We start from the raw sequence: 16632 nt of genomic DNA on the forward strand, positions 1-16632 counted from the left end.
TGGGCACCAGCAGGAGGCCGGCCCCTGAGGTCCTCAGAGTCTGAGATTGTTCATATGGCACTAACATGTCAAAGCTGTTGAGGATTTGTTTATCTTCTTCGGTTAAACATTATATTCAGGTTTAGAAAATCCAGAAATAACACAGATTTTATGTTGACTGTACTCATAAATCATAAGGTCATTTTTAAGTACCAGACCTCATACATGTAATATCTTGACTCTTGTATTACCCATGTTGAAACAGCTCATTACCACCAGGGACATAACAGAGCAGGAGGTCTGTTCATGTGGTCTGCAGTGTGCTGAACCAAAGCTGCTGGCTCATACATTCCTCTAAGAGCAGAGGAAGAGGAGCGTCCCACATGAGGGAGGGGGGAGCAAGGGCCGAGGTACTGTCCCAGAGTGGGAGGGGCCGCGGGGGGAGGGGGGGCAGTCACACAGGTGTATGGCTGGACACACTGCAGGAAAAACTGAGGCAGAAGAAGGGAGGAACGCAAACTTTTCAAGCCACTTAAGGCAATGACAACATTACTCAGCACCTAGTCAAGAGAAAGAGAAAAACGGCCTAAATAAAGACAAGGTTTTATTTATAGGCTATCTCGCAAAGTTGTACCAGAAATGATGGATCAGTTGCTCATATAATTCGCTAGGACGCATAAATTAAACCAGGAAAAAGCCTAAACCTAAACTTGAACTCAACCAAGACTAATGTTGTGTTCCATCTGTCCTCGGAGGTGGGATTTTACAAGTTTTAACATGTTAAATCAGGCTGTAATGCGTACTACACATAGCTAATGACAACAAAATAAGTAAATCACTGTCAAATGTCACAGATATAATTAACTGTCTGGGTTAATTAATTAACCACATTTTGATTGCTTGGTTTGATTCATTTGATATGAGTCGAAATGTCTCTGGTTCGAGTCGTGATGTCCGAAGACAACTGGAACGTAGCATAATATCATGTCTAAATAAACCAGGATCAATCCAGGAGCTAAACCATGTCAATTCTAAATCAAGTAATCAGCAGGTCCAGGACAAATATAAATGGGGACTTTAAAGCACATATTTTCAAACCTGTAATAATTGGCAATCCTCCAGCCAAGGTCGTTCAGGTTTGGCTCAAACTTGTGGAGATGGTTTCCACACTTCTCCTGACAAGTTTCCCCTGTGGCGTTGAGGGTTGGGTCAAATTTACCTAAGGGGGCACAAACTTCTGCAGTTGTGAATACAATAAAACACACAAGGCAGGAAAATGTGCTGTTTTGCAACTCCACCACAATAAAAACATAATCAAATAAAATTAACATTATCTTGCTCTATACCATGTGGTGGTACATTCCTAGCATTAGCACTCGGAGGCACATTCCTGACAGAAAATGGATGTAAACAGAAAAATGCTCTGGTTTGGGGGCTTTTATGAGGCTGTGGTCTGGACCCTTTGCTCCGCCGGGCCTGGTTTCACTTAAGTCTGAGGTTCATCGGGGGATTTCACACAGATAAAAAAAAAAAAAAAAAAAAAAAACATGTCTTTTTATGTAAGGATTGCATGCAACAAGAACTTAAAGAGGAACTGTCTCTCACTTAAGAAGATGAGAGAGGATAGGATAGATGACAGGAGTGGGTGGGGCAGTGCCTGTGAGCATTTGTGTTGTTAAAAATATGACAGAATGGGTCTTCTTTTAGTCCACTTGTGACTAGTGTAAATCATTTATAAACCTGGACCTCAGACTTTTCCACCGCGTGTCTGCCTCGGCATCTGCATAAACATTATAAATCTTACCTTCTCCATCCTGTTTAGCAGAGCACTTGTAATGGCCAAAGGAAAAAAGTACTGCAAATAACTACTAGGCTGCCACATTACGACAACTGGACATTCAACTGCAGCTACTCTCTTTTCTACTAATGCCATTTGGAATGAAATCAGAACTGCCTGATTGGAGCGATTCATTTAAAGAGCTATGTTATGATTAGGGATGTCACAAATGTAAGTATTATGATTATTGTGAGAAAAAAAAAAACGTTTTTAACAGTGACATCTTTAATTTTCATCATTGAACTGTTACTGTCCCTCAAGTTTGTGACCGGCTTTACAAAATCTAACTTTCTCAATGACAAAATAAAGTTAATGTGACAAAAACAGTCAGATAAAAAGTTGTTTTCATTTTGATGTATTTTTTTAACTAAAGACTTCATATGATTTTATTGTGACCTGAATGATAATGATTATTACTCTTTTCTTTTGTTTGTGATTTTATTAGTTTAGACAATCAGTTGGATTGATAATTTTTAATTTAGTTAATTTTATTGTATTTCTGTTTCTGTAATTTCTTTGTGATTTGAATGCATTTCTCCTGCTGTGTGAAGCACTTTGAATTGCTTTGTGTATGAAATATGCTCTACAAATAAACTTGCCTTGCCTTGCCTATTGATTAACCAAAAATGTTAACATCCCTAGTTATGATAAATGCCCCTTTTCTGCAACTCTTTACACAATTAATAGACATAAACATAAATGGCCACTTGTAATTAATCCTGGTTATTGACATAATAAAACTATTTACTACTGTTGTTGTCTCAGAGTGTCTCAAACTGTTCAAACTTTTAATCACAATGTTCTGTTCCAGTTGCTTGAATGATAAATAACAGTCACACAACACATTTGGATCAGTGTTCTATAGCTTTGTATTTTGTGTCAAATTTGGTGTTTTGTATTCCTCTGTGAGCTCCTGCCCTCACTCCACCCTGAACAAGCCCTGAAAACACAAAGAAGCACTCATTATTTCTTTAAGTTACAATCAAATGCATCGGATAATAATAATAAACCCGTGTTTTGGTAGGGAAGGACATTTTTCACAGTTTATACGACTGCTCTGTGAGTCTTGGACACTTTCACTTCCTCACTTCACACATGGGCACACACAGGCACACACAGGCACACACGGGCACACATGGGGACACACGGGGACACACAGGCACACACAGTAACACACGGGCACACACGGGCACACACGGGGACACACGGGCACACACAGTAACACACGGGCACACACGGGGACACACAGGCACACACAGTAACACACGGGCAGACACACGGGCACACACGGGGACACACGAGCACACACGGGGACACACGGGGACACACAGGCACACACAGTAACACACGGGCACACACGGGCACACACGGGCACACATGGGGACACACAGGCACACACAGTAACACACGGGCACACACGAGCACACACAGGCACACACAAAGTAACGCACGGGCACACACGGGCACACACAGGTACACACGGGCACACACGAGCACACACAGGTACACACAAAGTAACGCACAGGCACACACGGGCACACACAGGCACACACAGTAACACACGGGCACACACAGGCACACACAGTAACACACGGGCACACACGGGCACACAGGGGCACACACAGGTACACACGGGCACACACAGTAACGCACAGGCACACACGGGCACACACAGTAACGCACAGGCACACACGGGAACACACGGGCACACACGGGCACACAGGGGCACACACAGGCACACACGGGCACACAGGGGCACACACAGGCACACACGGGCACACAGGGGCACACACAGGCACACACGGGCACACTCAGGCACATATAGGCACACACGGGCACAAGGCCTAACACAGGAAGGTCAAAGGTCAGAGCCAAACAGAGGGAGAGACAGATGTGCAGCTGGAGACTGGACAAGGTGTGAGAAGAACAATAGCTAACACTATATGAGGTTTCATTTGCCCAGGCACATACCACAGTGGTACAGAAAATAAGCGAGATGTACTTGGGCGACTCCCCCACTCAACATGTGTGAACAGATGTGTCTGGTGAGAACTATTTCAGAAACACAATTTTAAATAACAGAATGCATAATAATAATAAAAGAAAACAAAAATGAGTAATAGTCAGTGTCTTATAAGCAAATGGTTTGTGAAGTCACATTATGGAAACTAAAACACTAAAACAGAAAAAGGAAAGCAAAAAAGGAGGGTTTCATTTTTTAGGCCTTTATTTTAGAATGAGTGAGTGACGGTCATGTGGTATGACACGTGCTCCTCGGGGATCCTTAAATATGCAAGAACCATGACATTTTTGCTTTTGGTAGATTTTCAACAGGGTAAAAATAAGTTCTCTTGGCCAATTGAAACTATAAATAGTAATAAATAAACTAATACATCTCTACAACTCCTCAATTTATCCAATTCACCATCCCCTCTTTTGGCATCAAAATCTAAAATGTTCAATACTTTTGAGATTTGGTCATGACAAAGCTCCACATGTAGCCAACACATCTGTTCATCGCTTGTTATATTCAAACTGACAACTTCACCTCGGTACTCACTGGAGGATCAGATTCCTCTGTCAAGTATTCAGTCCCAATCATGAGATAATGTGGAGAATGAAAAGCAATGATCATTTTCCACTTTTTGTATTGGGTTTGTGGTGGATTTTAAATGTTCTTTATGTGAGTGTTGGATTTCCCATTGTCCAAGGCCAGAAACATCTCAGCAAACCACAAAAAGTACAACGAAATTACAAAAGGTAATAATGAGTGCAAGGGGTCATCGGGGTCAATAATGCTACAACAGGAAATAACCTGCTGCTATACGTGCATTAGGGTCCATATCAAAATCTAAACATTCATATTCTGCAGCTGTCTTGACTAATAACACTTTTGTGACGGAAAGTATTTTTGTCTTCTTTTTTTCCGTGTTGACAGATTTGTTTCACATTTTACCTTGAAAATTTCACTACGTATAAACAAGGACATTTTGTATGTCAAACATAATTATGGACAACATGACTTCATACAGACTCACATATGACCCTTAATTAAAATAAAATAGTATATAAGTGCATATGACAGGTTAGGCTACTTATTTCACTGAAACTTTCATCATCTCACTTCCTGGTTGCACATAGAGATCATCCCATAACATGACAACCTACAAGGGCCAATATTCATCATTTACATGTTAACATTTGACAAATAAAAATACACGACATCTTAATTTCTGTTTAAATTGTCAGAAAATCCTGTTATAAACCACACCTCCCCTTTCTCCTAGTTTCACCTTTTTGCCAAAACCTTTTTATTTATTTAGTGCCTGTTGCATTTTATCATTGTGTCAATCAAACGCTGTTGTGCAAACTTGTCCGAGAATAACACTACAGACATTAAACCCATATGCATTTAGAACAATTGTCTCTGATTAAAGGCGCAATGGACGATTTTTCGGCGATTTGAGAACGCAGACGGAAGTGCGCATGCGCACTCCCCCGTGCGGACTGATACAATACACACGTGCGTTTGTTTATTCGCGCGACGGATCACATCGCATGTCTCGTCTCCCGTGGATTTCCGTCTTCTTCTGAGCCAACTCGAACTGTCTTTCTCCGTCTTCATTTTGCCCCGTACACTGAGAGAACTATATTATGATAGATCAATGCGCTTAGACACTCGGAAACGTGGGGACGAGCCACACGCGGCTGCAGGTGAGCGGTAGGTGCATTTTATGATTGATACGTGGCAGGACTAATCGGCAGTCCACGCCACGAGGAGATAAGACTCAGATTTGTGCCAAAAAAATTGTCCATTCAACTTACTCCAGCCAAACTGTGTGATGACAAAGTACAAGGACACATTTTACCACACACTTTTCACTGTGAAGCCAAGCAGCCAATAAATACTTCTTAAAAGGCGACTGTGGGACTTTTTGAGTGTGTTGGAGTTCACAAATGACATGAAAAATGAGGTACTAGAAATGGCTGTGTTACTAAAGCGTCTGTTTTGTGTCCGTCTTTGCCAGAGAACTATGGAGGATACGAGAACCAGCTTTTCAAAGGTAATTAGCAGCAAAATAGTCCCGTGACATCTGCCAGTTGGTATTAAGTTACATGCAGGTTATTACAACAATATAAAAATGCATGGGCAGGCAGTATTTGGCGATGTACTTGTGGTGATTAACCTTTTGTTTTTACCGTTTTCACAGGAGATTTCACAGATTTCACAGGAGAAGAAGAGGAAATACCTTCATTTAGAGGTAACTCAATACAATTAATGGTTTGCAAAAGTATTTGTACTGTTGTTTGGGCACAATATACAAGAATAGGCCACTGCTTAGAAATTCAGTCTAGGGAAAGTCTAATTTTAGTGGTTTACTCGTGATAAAGATAAGATAAGATAGGATAACCTTTATTTGGAAAATTCTAGTGTTGCATCACAGATTAGGCACAGAAGTAAATAATAAAAACAGATAACTTACAAAAACATTCTTGTAGAAAAGCTCTTATAAAAAAAAAAAAACCTTACACTCTTAAAGAAAATAATAATAACACTCTTATTTACAGCTGTTATATGGACGGAGAATATTGCACCAGGATGATTTACATTACGTTACAGTATTGCACAGTATTGTCACAAACCGCAACACTCTTGTTTCCAAGATTTCCTTGATTAAACAGTTGAAAGGTGCTTAATGCATTTCATATCAAGTCACGGTTTTCATACAGGCACTGACGGGGTATTGTGCAGTTAATTTCATGGCATTGAATAAAGAAAAGCTGCTCATAGAAGTGAAATAATGTGCAATCCAAATGGCACCTAGGCTCCAGAAAATGTGCAATAAAAACTGCACAAGGCTTCAGGAGATGTGCATTCAGAACTGCATATATGATGAATATGCTATTAAAACTGCACACAGACATAAACGTTCAATAAAAACTGCATATAGGCTTTAATGTGCAATCACAACTGCACATAGACTTTAATGTGCAATCACAACTGCACATAGACTTTAATGTGCAATCACAACTGCACATAGACTTTAATGTGCAATCACAACTGCACATAGACTTCAATGTGCAATCACAACTGTACATAGACTTTAATGTGCAATCACAACTGCACATAGACTTTAATGTGCAATCACAACTGCACATAGACTTCAATGTGCAATCACAACTGTACATAGACTTTAATGTGCAATCACAACTGCACATAGACTTTAATGTGCAATCACAACTGCACATAGACTTCAATGTGCAATCACAACTGCACATAGACTTTAATGTGCAATCACAACTGCACATAGACTTTAATGTGCAATCACAACTGCACATAGACTTTAATGTGCAATCACAACTGCACATAGACTTCAATGTGCAATCACAACTGCACATAGACTTTAATGTGCAATCACAACTGCACATAGACTTTAATGTGCAATCACAACTGCACATAGACTTCAATGTGCAATCACAACTGCACATAGACTTTAATGTGCAATCACAACTGCACATAGACTTCAATGTGCAATCACAACTGTACATAGACTTTAATGTGCAATCACAACTGCACATAGACTTTAATGTGCAATCACAACTGCACATAGACTTTAATGTGCAATCACAACTGCACATAGACTTTAATGTGCAATCACAACTGCACATAGACTTCAATGTGCAATCACAACTGTACATAGACTTTAATGTGCAATCACAACTGCACATAGACTTTAATGTGCAATCACAACTGCACATAGACTTCAATGTGCAATCACAACTGCACATAGACTTTAATGTGCAATCACAACTGCACATAGACTTTAATGTGCAATCACAACTGCACATAGACTTTAATGTGCAATCACAACTGCACATAGACTTCAATGTGCAATCACAACTGCACATAGACTTTAATGTGCAATCACAACTGCACATAGACTTCAATGTGCAATCACAACTGCACATAGACTTTAATGTGCAATCACAACTGCACATAGACTTCAATGTGCAATCACAACTGCACATAGACTTTAATGTGCAATCACAACTGCACATAGACTTCAATGTGCAATCACAACTGCACATAGACTTTAATGTGCAATCACAACTGCACATAGACTTCAATGTGCAATCACAACTGCACATAGACTTTAATGTGCAATCACAACTGCACATAGACTTTAATGTGCAATCACAACTGCACATGGGTTGATGTGAAATGATATGTGTGTCAGGTCGGAGCAGAAGTGGTTGTGTGCGCTGTCAACAGACCAGCGCTCTACAACTGGCCATCAAAGTCCTGTATGGATTTGTGGCTTTCCTCATCATCACCGTGGCAGTGCTGGCTTCACTCGGTAAGATTCAGTTTTTTACACTGAAAAACATGAACTGTAAGTCATACATTTAAATGTGTTATATTTGTCAATCTATGTTTAACTAAAGTAACAATGTAGGCAGAGTACTTTTTTTATTTTTTAAGTTGATTGTTAAATTTGAGCATGTTTTCATTCAGTTCAAAGCCATACTGTGGGACATTCGAGCCAAAGCAATAGCATCTTCATGGAGACATGCAGGAGGCGTACCCTTTTAAGTACATTAAAACTCCCCTACATTCTGTAATTGCATTGTTTTAGGCCATCAAAATCCTTTCGCCTTTAAAATGCATAAGTCTTAAACACAGATGTGGAATGGTATAACGTTGATTACCTGAGACAGATCCGCCCCACAGCTGGTTTTCCCATCAGCAGAACGTTTAACTGGCTCTAACGCCGTAAATATAGTGTTTTACCACAGCTCAGGGATTAATGTATTGTCACACATTTCCTTGTATAAGTTTACTTCTGAAACAGAGACATGCATTAGCTTTCCTTCTTGAAAGTCAGACTTCGATGAAGACTGTATGCAAAAGTGCTAGGATTTCAAACATATTGCAAATAATGTTACTCAAATATAAGTAAAGATATTCTGCATTACTGTAATACACATTTACACTATGACCACTATGATCACCAACTTTAACTTACTAATACTATAACTGGAACTATATTACAACCATAGCGTCTACTTTTACCACACCAACAATGTCTACCCCATTTACTACAACTACTACAAACTAGACAACAATATATTTTAAGCTCTGTTGTTAAATCACTGAACACTATGTATACCCTCACTTATAGCCTATAGCTCTGGGCAAGTCACTGTTTTGTTGTAATAGATGGTGCCATTTCATCACTGTCTTTAATAGAGCCAAAGGCTGTCAGCTCAGGTTGATATTATTGTCTCAACAGCTGTTCAACACCACGTCCCTCTCAAACACTGGATCCACAAAAATATGTTGTCCTTGGCCCTGTATCTAAAGAGAAGCACAATGTGACCCCTGATTCTCCCTCAGAGAGCAAGACTCACAAACAAGCATTCAGACTTGAGGCGCTAAGGTGCACTTTTCTGTTGAGGGTCCACCATCTGCTTGTTTTTATGGAGATGTTTAGGCTTTACCTAGAATTGTCAACAATATGGCATTAAATGTTTGGTTTCTCCACTGATTCTATAAAAGAGCCAGAAACCCATCACATTGGCTACGTTTTGCAAAAAAGCTCTTCTAACCCAACTATTTTGTTATAGGGGCACTATATTGGATATTAAAAGTGTCAGTCAACACGTAGATATTGATTCCTAGAAAACACACAGCCCCTTTAACGGCATTGGTTATGCTTCTATCAGTAAGTGATTTCTAGTGATTAGCAGTTTCTACTACTCTTAGCCTTTGCATTCCACTACAATTATTACAATCCATTTCAATTTTCAATCCAAAATCTATTTTGGTAAGGTATGCAGTCTCTTCCCATATTTGTAACAAAACATATTTGACAAACCCATCAGTTTTGGCAAGTGTTTTAACAGAGCAGTAAAGAATGTAAAGGGTCAGCTTCTGTCCATATTATTCGATACATAGGAGCAAGTGGTATGTACACAGTGCATGTGGGACACTTCTCAATGCAAACATAGGACTAGACTCAGATTGGCCTCTGGAGTTTAAGACTAGGGGCTAGAACATACATTCTTATTCTCAGTCCATCTGGTATGCAAACACTGAAATCCAACCATAGTTGATTGCTTACAGTTCTCTTGGGAGATTTATAGAACACTGTATAGGCCAGCGGCTGCACTGAGTGAGTGTTTTGACTGAATTTATAGCTAGTTAACTCATATATGACTCTTTACCCCTTGATATTTTAGTGTCTATTTTATACTCTTTTGTAATATAAATGTGTACAGTGTTACATTTTTCTTATTTAACTTTAGTATTCAAAAAAGTGGAGAACCTCTCTGTGGAAGAGACCATCTACTACAACAAGATCAACAAGGTGCAACAAGGACTAGAGGGTAAGTATAACTACTACTGCAACTACTAACAACACAACTACTACTACAATAGTTTATTTTTGTACATGGTGCTGACAATAGACTGTTTGTAAGTTTGTAAGAAATAAACGGCCAATTTTAATATACAAAATGTGTGATTCAAACATAATCACTGAAGTTACTTTTTTGTAGATTTGAGTGTGGCCTCCAATTGCTCCGGATGTTTGGATGTGACCACATACACAGAGGAGATCAGTCGATTGAAAAGAGAGTTTGAAGACATCCAGAGAATGATCCTGGGACAAGAGCAGGTATGGGAAGCAGTTTGGAAAAAAATCCAACATGACAATATTTCAACCTGAGTAAATGATCATTATGCCTCTTAAACTGCCACTTTATCATGGTGGAGGGAGTTTGTGTGCCCAAATTATCCCCTGCATTATTCCCCTGATAGGATTTCCTGTGGCAAACAGGTCCTCGGTGATGGATCAGACTAACAGTCATTGAACTTCTATTACAGTTTGTACATAACAAACACCATGTTCACGCACAATGGTGTCTGTCAGTGCATGTGGGACTAGAGCTTTATAAGCTGAAAGTCAATGATTAACTTTGTTACCGTGTCATCTGACCTCAGGCCATGTGTTTTAGACACTTGGGTAAAGAGAGAGAGACTGTCAACCGATCACGATCTGGTTGTAACTTGGACCCGCTGGGTTGGGGAGGAAGCTGGACTGGCGTATCGTGAGGGTCTGTTGGGACTGTCTTGCGGTACCCTCTGTCCCAAATCTCCCAGAAGGGGAGACTGTTGATGTGGCAACTTGTGGGACTCCTTTACTGAGGCAGCTGAAGATAGTGTGTGGGATTCCCTGCTTAGACTGCTGCCTTCGCAACCCGATCCTGGAAAAGCATAAGAAAATGGATGGATGTACCAGTATATGATCGTTGTCTTATATCTGTCCTAGCTCATGAACCAGTCTTCCCAAGCCCAAGCCAACCTCTGGGCCACCAGTTCCCGACTCACTCGGGATGTTCAGAATCACCTGAGGGCCATCAAGATCCTAAACCAGACGTTAGATAGGTTTTCTAACCAGGTGCAAGGCTGGAGAGATGTGATCGAAGAGACTGAGGAGAAAATGAAGAATCTAGCCGAGGATCAGGATGATGTGAAGGTTATAGCTGAACAAGTCAACACTACTGTGGCACTAAGGTAATTATATATTGCATCTTTCTCAATTTTGCTTCAGGAGTCACTACTGGTGCTTTATGATGGCAAAACTTTAGCTGCTCATCCCATTGAAACGCCATAAGGCTATACAACATTAACCAAATACAGTATATACTCTTTTGTGTTCCAGTACCCTGTGGATTGATGCCCTCCAGAGAAAGGCAGATGAAGAGACTTTGGTCCTGCAGAAACTGACCACAGACTGGCAGAACTACACCAAAGTCCTGGGTGCCATCAAGTCAAACACCAGCATCACCACCCAGAACATGCGCTTCCTCCAGAACAGCATCCAGGCTGACCAGCAGCGGATCGCCATGTCCACAGAGATCTTCTACGACCTTACTCAACAGGTCTGGGACTGGTTAAAATGTATTTTCTGTTTTTGCCTCGTTTTTCCTCATTGAGCACGACCCAATCTTTGAGTTAAGTACGCTTGTTATTGGCCATTCAAGACAAGTTCACTCTTACATGAACCTTTGTATGACTTTACTTTCATTTTCATCACGTATCCAAGTATTTTTCTGTCAATTGTCCTGCAAAATTTTGAAAGAAAGTCACTTGTTGTTTGGCTAACTGACAGTGTACATACTTGCGAGGTTTTTTGTTTGTTTTTTATAGAGACAAAATGGAAAATTCATGATTTATTCACCTTAAAACACGATTTTAACATCACACAAACCGTAAATGTATTATAACCAATAGATTTGAGAGTAAGGCAATGATAAGACAGCATGCTTTGAATTTATTTCTCATTTTAGGTTATGAATCTCCAAATGCAACTCGACAATGTGACTTCTTTCATGGACGAGCATGAGGAGAACATGCACGACCTTCACTATCATTCAAAGTAAATCAAACTTCAAAAGACCATAAAATATCCTGTTTAACTGACAATCAGTAGTTTAGTCACTTCTACTCTTATTGTCAGGTACTATGAGAACCGCACAGGGGAACGTTTCTCTGCCCTGGACGGTCGTCTGAACTCTATAGAGATGGAGATTGACACCATCTCGTCCAGCATCAACGCGACTGTGAGCCATGTGCAGAGCATGTACAAATACATCAGCATCGAGAGCTCCACGTGTCAGAGCCGCCTGGGCCGTCAGACCGAAGACCTACAGGTACCTCAACAATACACTCAGACCAGCCACACTCCTTGATTGCTATTTTCTCAATATGTATTTTAGCTATCGATCTGTGCATCTTAAAGGTTGAATGGATGTTTTTTTTTTCTCCCAAATCTGAGTCTATTTCCTTGTGGCGTGGACTGCCGATTAGTCCTGCCACGTATCAATCATAAAACGCACCTACCGCTCACCTGCAGCCGCCGAGCCACACGTTTCCGCGTGTCTAAGCGCATTGATCTATCATAATATAGCTCCCTCAGTGTACGGGATAAAATGAAGACTCAGAAGAAGACGGAAATCTGCGGGAGACAAGATATGCGTTGCGATCCGTCGCGCTAATAAACAAACGCACTTGTGGGAGTGCGCATGCACACTTCCGCCTGAGTTCTCAAATCGCCGAAAAATCGTCCATTGCGCCTTTAAGGTATAAGTAAAAACTGTACAGATACTTGCAGATCAGTTTTTCTCAAACAAAGCAAAAATTAAAGGTAGATTTAGCAAATACTCCTTTAGACCAACTGACATATTTTTGGATTAATATGCTTTGTTTTCTTTGTTTAATTTCCCTAGAGTTTGAACACCACAGTGTTGTTGCTGCTGAATTTGGCGGACTCCCTGAGACAACAGAACATGCTACTGAACGTGCGCCTGGACGTGGACGTGCGAAACCTGTCCATGGTGACTGAGGAGATGAAGCTAGTGGATTTTCGCCACACACAACTCATCAAGAACTTCACTATAGTCAAAGGTCAGTGCCATTATAGCATAACTAAGGTGTTATCATTGACATTTAAAAAACAATAATATATATATTCATTTTCATTGCAGACTAATACAAACTTGAAAAATGTAATGCATGTTTATATGTAAACATATAAACATGCATCCACTTAATTCCTGAAAGAAGAGTAACTGACCTATTCTGATGCCCCCAGGTGCTCCAGGACCTCCAGGACCAAGAGGATTCAAAGGAGACACTGGCGCCAAGGGTCCATTTGGGTTAAGTGGGGGCAAAGGCGACCGAGGACCTACAGGAGGACGTGGACCTCAGGGAGAGAGGGGTGTCCCAGGACCTAAGGGACCTCCTGGAGAGCCAGGATCCAGTGGTGCCAGAGGTGCTGCTGGAATTAAAGGGATCAAAGGGGCACTGGGTATCCCTGGTCCCAAAGGTGAAAGGGGGGCGAAAGGAGATGCTGGAGGAAAGGGCAATGATGGACTTCCGGGACTGGATGGACCAAAGGGGGAGCATGGAAATGAAGGTGCCAGAGGACCAGCTGGACCACTAGGACCTAGAGGTAAACCAGGGCCAACTGGACCCCCTGGACCGCCTGGGACCCCCGGGGCTCCAGGCATGCCTCATTACCCCCATCATCTGATCGATAGCCAGACAGTGACTCCAGGAGTGAACTCAAAGAGACACTGAGTGATGAGATGAGACAAAAGTATTTGGATTCTTCCAATGTAATTTTGGATAAGTGTGTCTTCATGATTCACACAGCAGCTAAACACTCTCATTTTGAAGATGTTAGTGCAATCCTGCAGATTGAGAATGATTCTTGGATGAGAGTCGAAACGTTTTGTTTTTCTGAAAACAGAGTCCAGATAACTACAACTGAATCTTTTTCTACAATTAATTTTGAAACTTCTTCTGTTGGTTTACCTGCGGATGTTCACTTATAACAATAATGCATTTGATTTATATAGCGCTTTTTTGGACACTGCAATTGGGCAGACTGACCCAAGTGAGGCCACAAGTCTGCCTCTTCAGCCCCTCCCACCACAACTGCTCATTCCCACACTCACCATATGTATACAAAGCAATGTGGGAGAAGTGTGTTGCCTAACACAGCGCAGTTTGCTCTAGGGCCACACTGTGAACGTGATGCCCCACTGTGGCACCTGGTGTTCCATTGGTCTTACGTTCAAGTATTTGCTTAGCTTCCAAGATCTGTCGAGATTGGGCTTTGACAAGCAGGTATTTTACTGCAATAAACTTCCAAATGCAATGAAAGCACTGCTACCTGGTCCCTTTTGACTGCACAATGACAAACATTCATTTGGATGGCTTAATTGTGCTTCGAAAACAATTGATCCTAATTCCTTGTTTTACTTGTATTCTAACGTTTCAAATCAACAGTAGAACAAAACATCTGTATATTTTGCATTTGGTCAAAGTTGAATGTACTAGAGATCATGAATGTCAAAATCCTACTTCAAAGCTTCACACAACATTAGGTTTACCTTGATTCCCACAATAAATTATTTAAATCTTTCATAGTGGGTGAATACAAATTTAGATCATCTTTATGATAACTTTCAGAGCAGGTTCTCTGAGAGTGTTTGATTAAAGAAGCATGACTGAAGGAGCATCATTGTGAATGGTCTTCAAAATTTGAATTGTAAAGTGTGTGTATAAAATGATTTTCTTACAACCAAAACACTGATCAGGCATAATACTGTAATGACAGAAAATTAAATGAACAATCTCATTAAGAACAAAATGCACATTTTCAGTTCGACTTGGACCAAATTCTCTTAAACTGTAGTACTTTACCATGGTCAGTACCAAAAGTGGTCAAAGGAAACTGTGGTTCAGGACTCAAATTGTATACACTGTTGTATATTTGCATAAATGTAATTTCAGCTCTTGTTTTTTGCCTGATCTGAGTAGTATCATGATATGACATGTCCTGGATGCTTTTTCTAATAAGCTTACTACCATCTGGTTTAGATTTTGTACTGTGTCTGTTTCAGTTATGATCACACTGACTTTAGAGGGTCTCAAAAGTAATCGCCTGTAAGAGAAAAGCATTTCTTTCAAACTGTTGTCATGACATGCGACTGGTTTGCATTGAACTTCATTAAAAGCTGTGGTCAAACAGTGTCTTGTGGTACTTACTGTACTCTACGCCACGAGAGAGTCATTGTTGCCTCATAAGAAAGGGTGTGGTGTTTTTGTCATTAATTCAAAGCACATGTGCCGAGTTCTTGTTAGATTTTTGCGGTGAACAGCAGCTCTTTGCTATATCCGAGCTTGATTTAAAATGTGACTGTGATCATCATATGTTTCTATCATATTAGGGTTTGTGTTGACTTCACTAAAATATGTCATGTTTAGTTCTTTACTAAACATAACATATTTTAGTAAGAAGAGAAGTTTACATAACACCCTTAACTATCATGCAAGAATAAGATGTTTAAATTCAAAGTGACACTTGTGTACACAGATGCACTGTGGGAAACGGGCTGTGTGTAGACTGTGGTCAAATGTGCTGAATCATAATTTAACAGGGTTTCGTTCTCTGGAATACACAAGCTGTGAAAGATTTCTTCTGTAACCAAAACTGATCCAAGATTCCACTAAATCCCATACTCTTAGTCTGCTGTGACAGAAACGGAAAGTCACAAATCTTCACTTGAATAATACATTTGTCTAAAACAAAATTGAATACTTTGGTATACTTTACAAAACATTCTTCATTTGTTTTGTTTTTAACTGTTGGAAGCAATAGTGGCAAACTGAAGTTAAAGGTAATTAGCTTTAAAATCACTGTAATACAAAAAAGGAAAAAGGTAAAATAGTGCACCAATTAAATTAATAGATAAACCTTTCGATGGTCCAACAAGTTTTTCATTTAAACATGTTATCCAAATTAATTTAGAGAAAGTGTAATAGAGGTTTTTACATAGATCAAAAATAGTCTTGTTTTTTTTTCACTTTTCACTTCATGTGCACACCGGTAAATACAATATATGGACTACAATTGTGCAATGCGAGTCTGCTACAATACTTTACATCCTATATGTCCACCATCCCAATCTGCATCAAATTACACACAGTTCAAGAGCTCAAAATAATAAGATGAATTCCAGCATCAGTGATATTTTTGGCTCATTCAACACCTATATTCCTCCTATAGTGTCTGTCCCTGCATGTGTCTGTTTCTCTGACAGGAGTGGGAAAGACCTCCTGGAGTCCAGCCCAAACTGTTTCAACATGTGGACCATAAATCACTGACACAGACCCCAAACTCACCCAGGACGCAGTCATGTAAAGAAGGCCCATATGTGGCACCCACGGGAGAAAGGGA

General features: G+C 40.2%; 1 protein-coding gene across 1 annotated transcript; it reads left to right on the forward strand.

Moving 5' to 3' along the window:
• Nucleotides 1–5962: 5962 nt before the first annotated feature.
• Nucleotides 5963–15425, forward strand: scara3 (scavenger receptor class A, member 3). Its single transcript, XM_072450325.1, has 11 exons — nucleotides 5963–5966; nucleotides 6028–6078; nucleotides 8056–8175; nucleotides 10127–10207; nucleotides 10379–10497; nucleotides 11152–11396; nucleotides 11545–11764; nucleotides 12173–12261; nucleotides 12343–12535; nucleotides 13112–13289; nucleotides 13477–15425. The coding sequence occupies exons 1-11, from the start codon at nucleotides 5963–5965 to the stop codon at nucleotides 13962–13964; spliced, it is 1788 nt and encodes a 595-aa protein (XP_072306426.1). The 3' UTR covers nucleotides 13965–15425.
• Nucleotides 15426–16632: the final 1207 nt, after the last annotated feature.

The sequence above is a fragment of the Eucyclogobius newberryi genome, unplaced genomic scaffold (genome assembly GCF_026437365.1).
Source record: "Eucyclogobius newberryi isolate DKJ021-1_F unplaced genomic scaffold, fEucNew1.0.hap1 SCAF_1, whole genome shotgun sequence".
Classification (NCBI taxonomy): domain Eukaryota; kingdom Metazoa; phylum Chordata; class Actinopteri; order Gobiiformes; family Gobiidae; genus Eucyclogobius; species Eucyclogobius newberryi.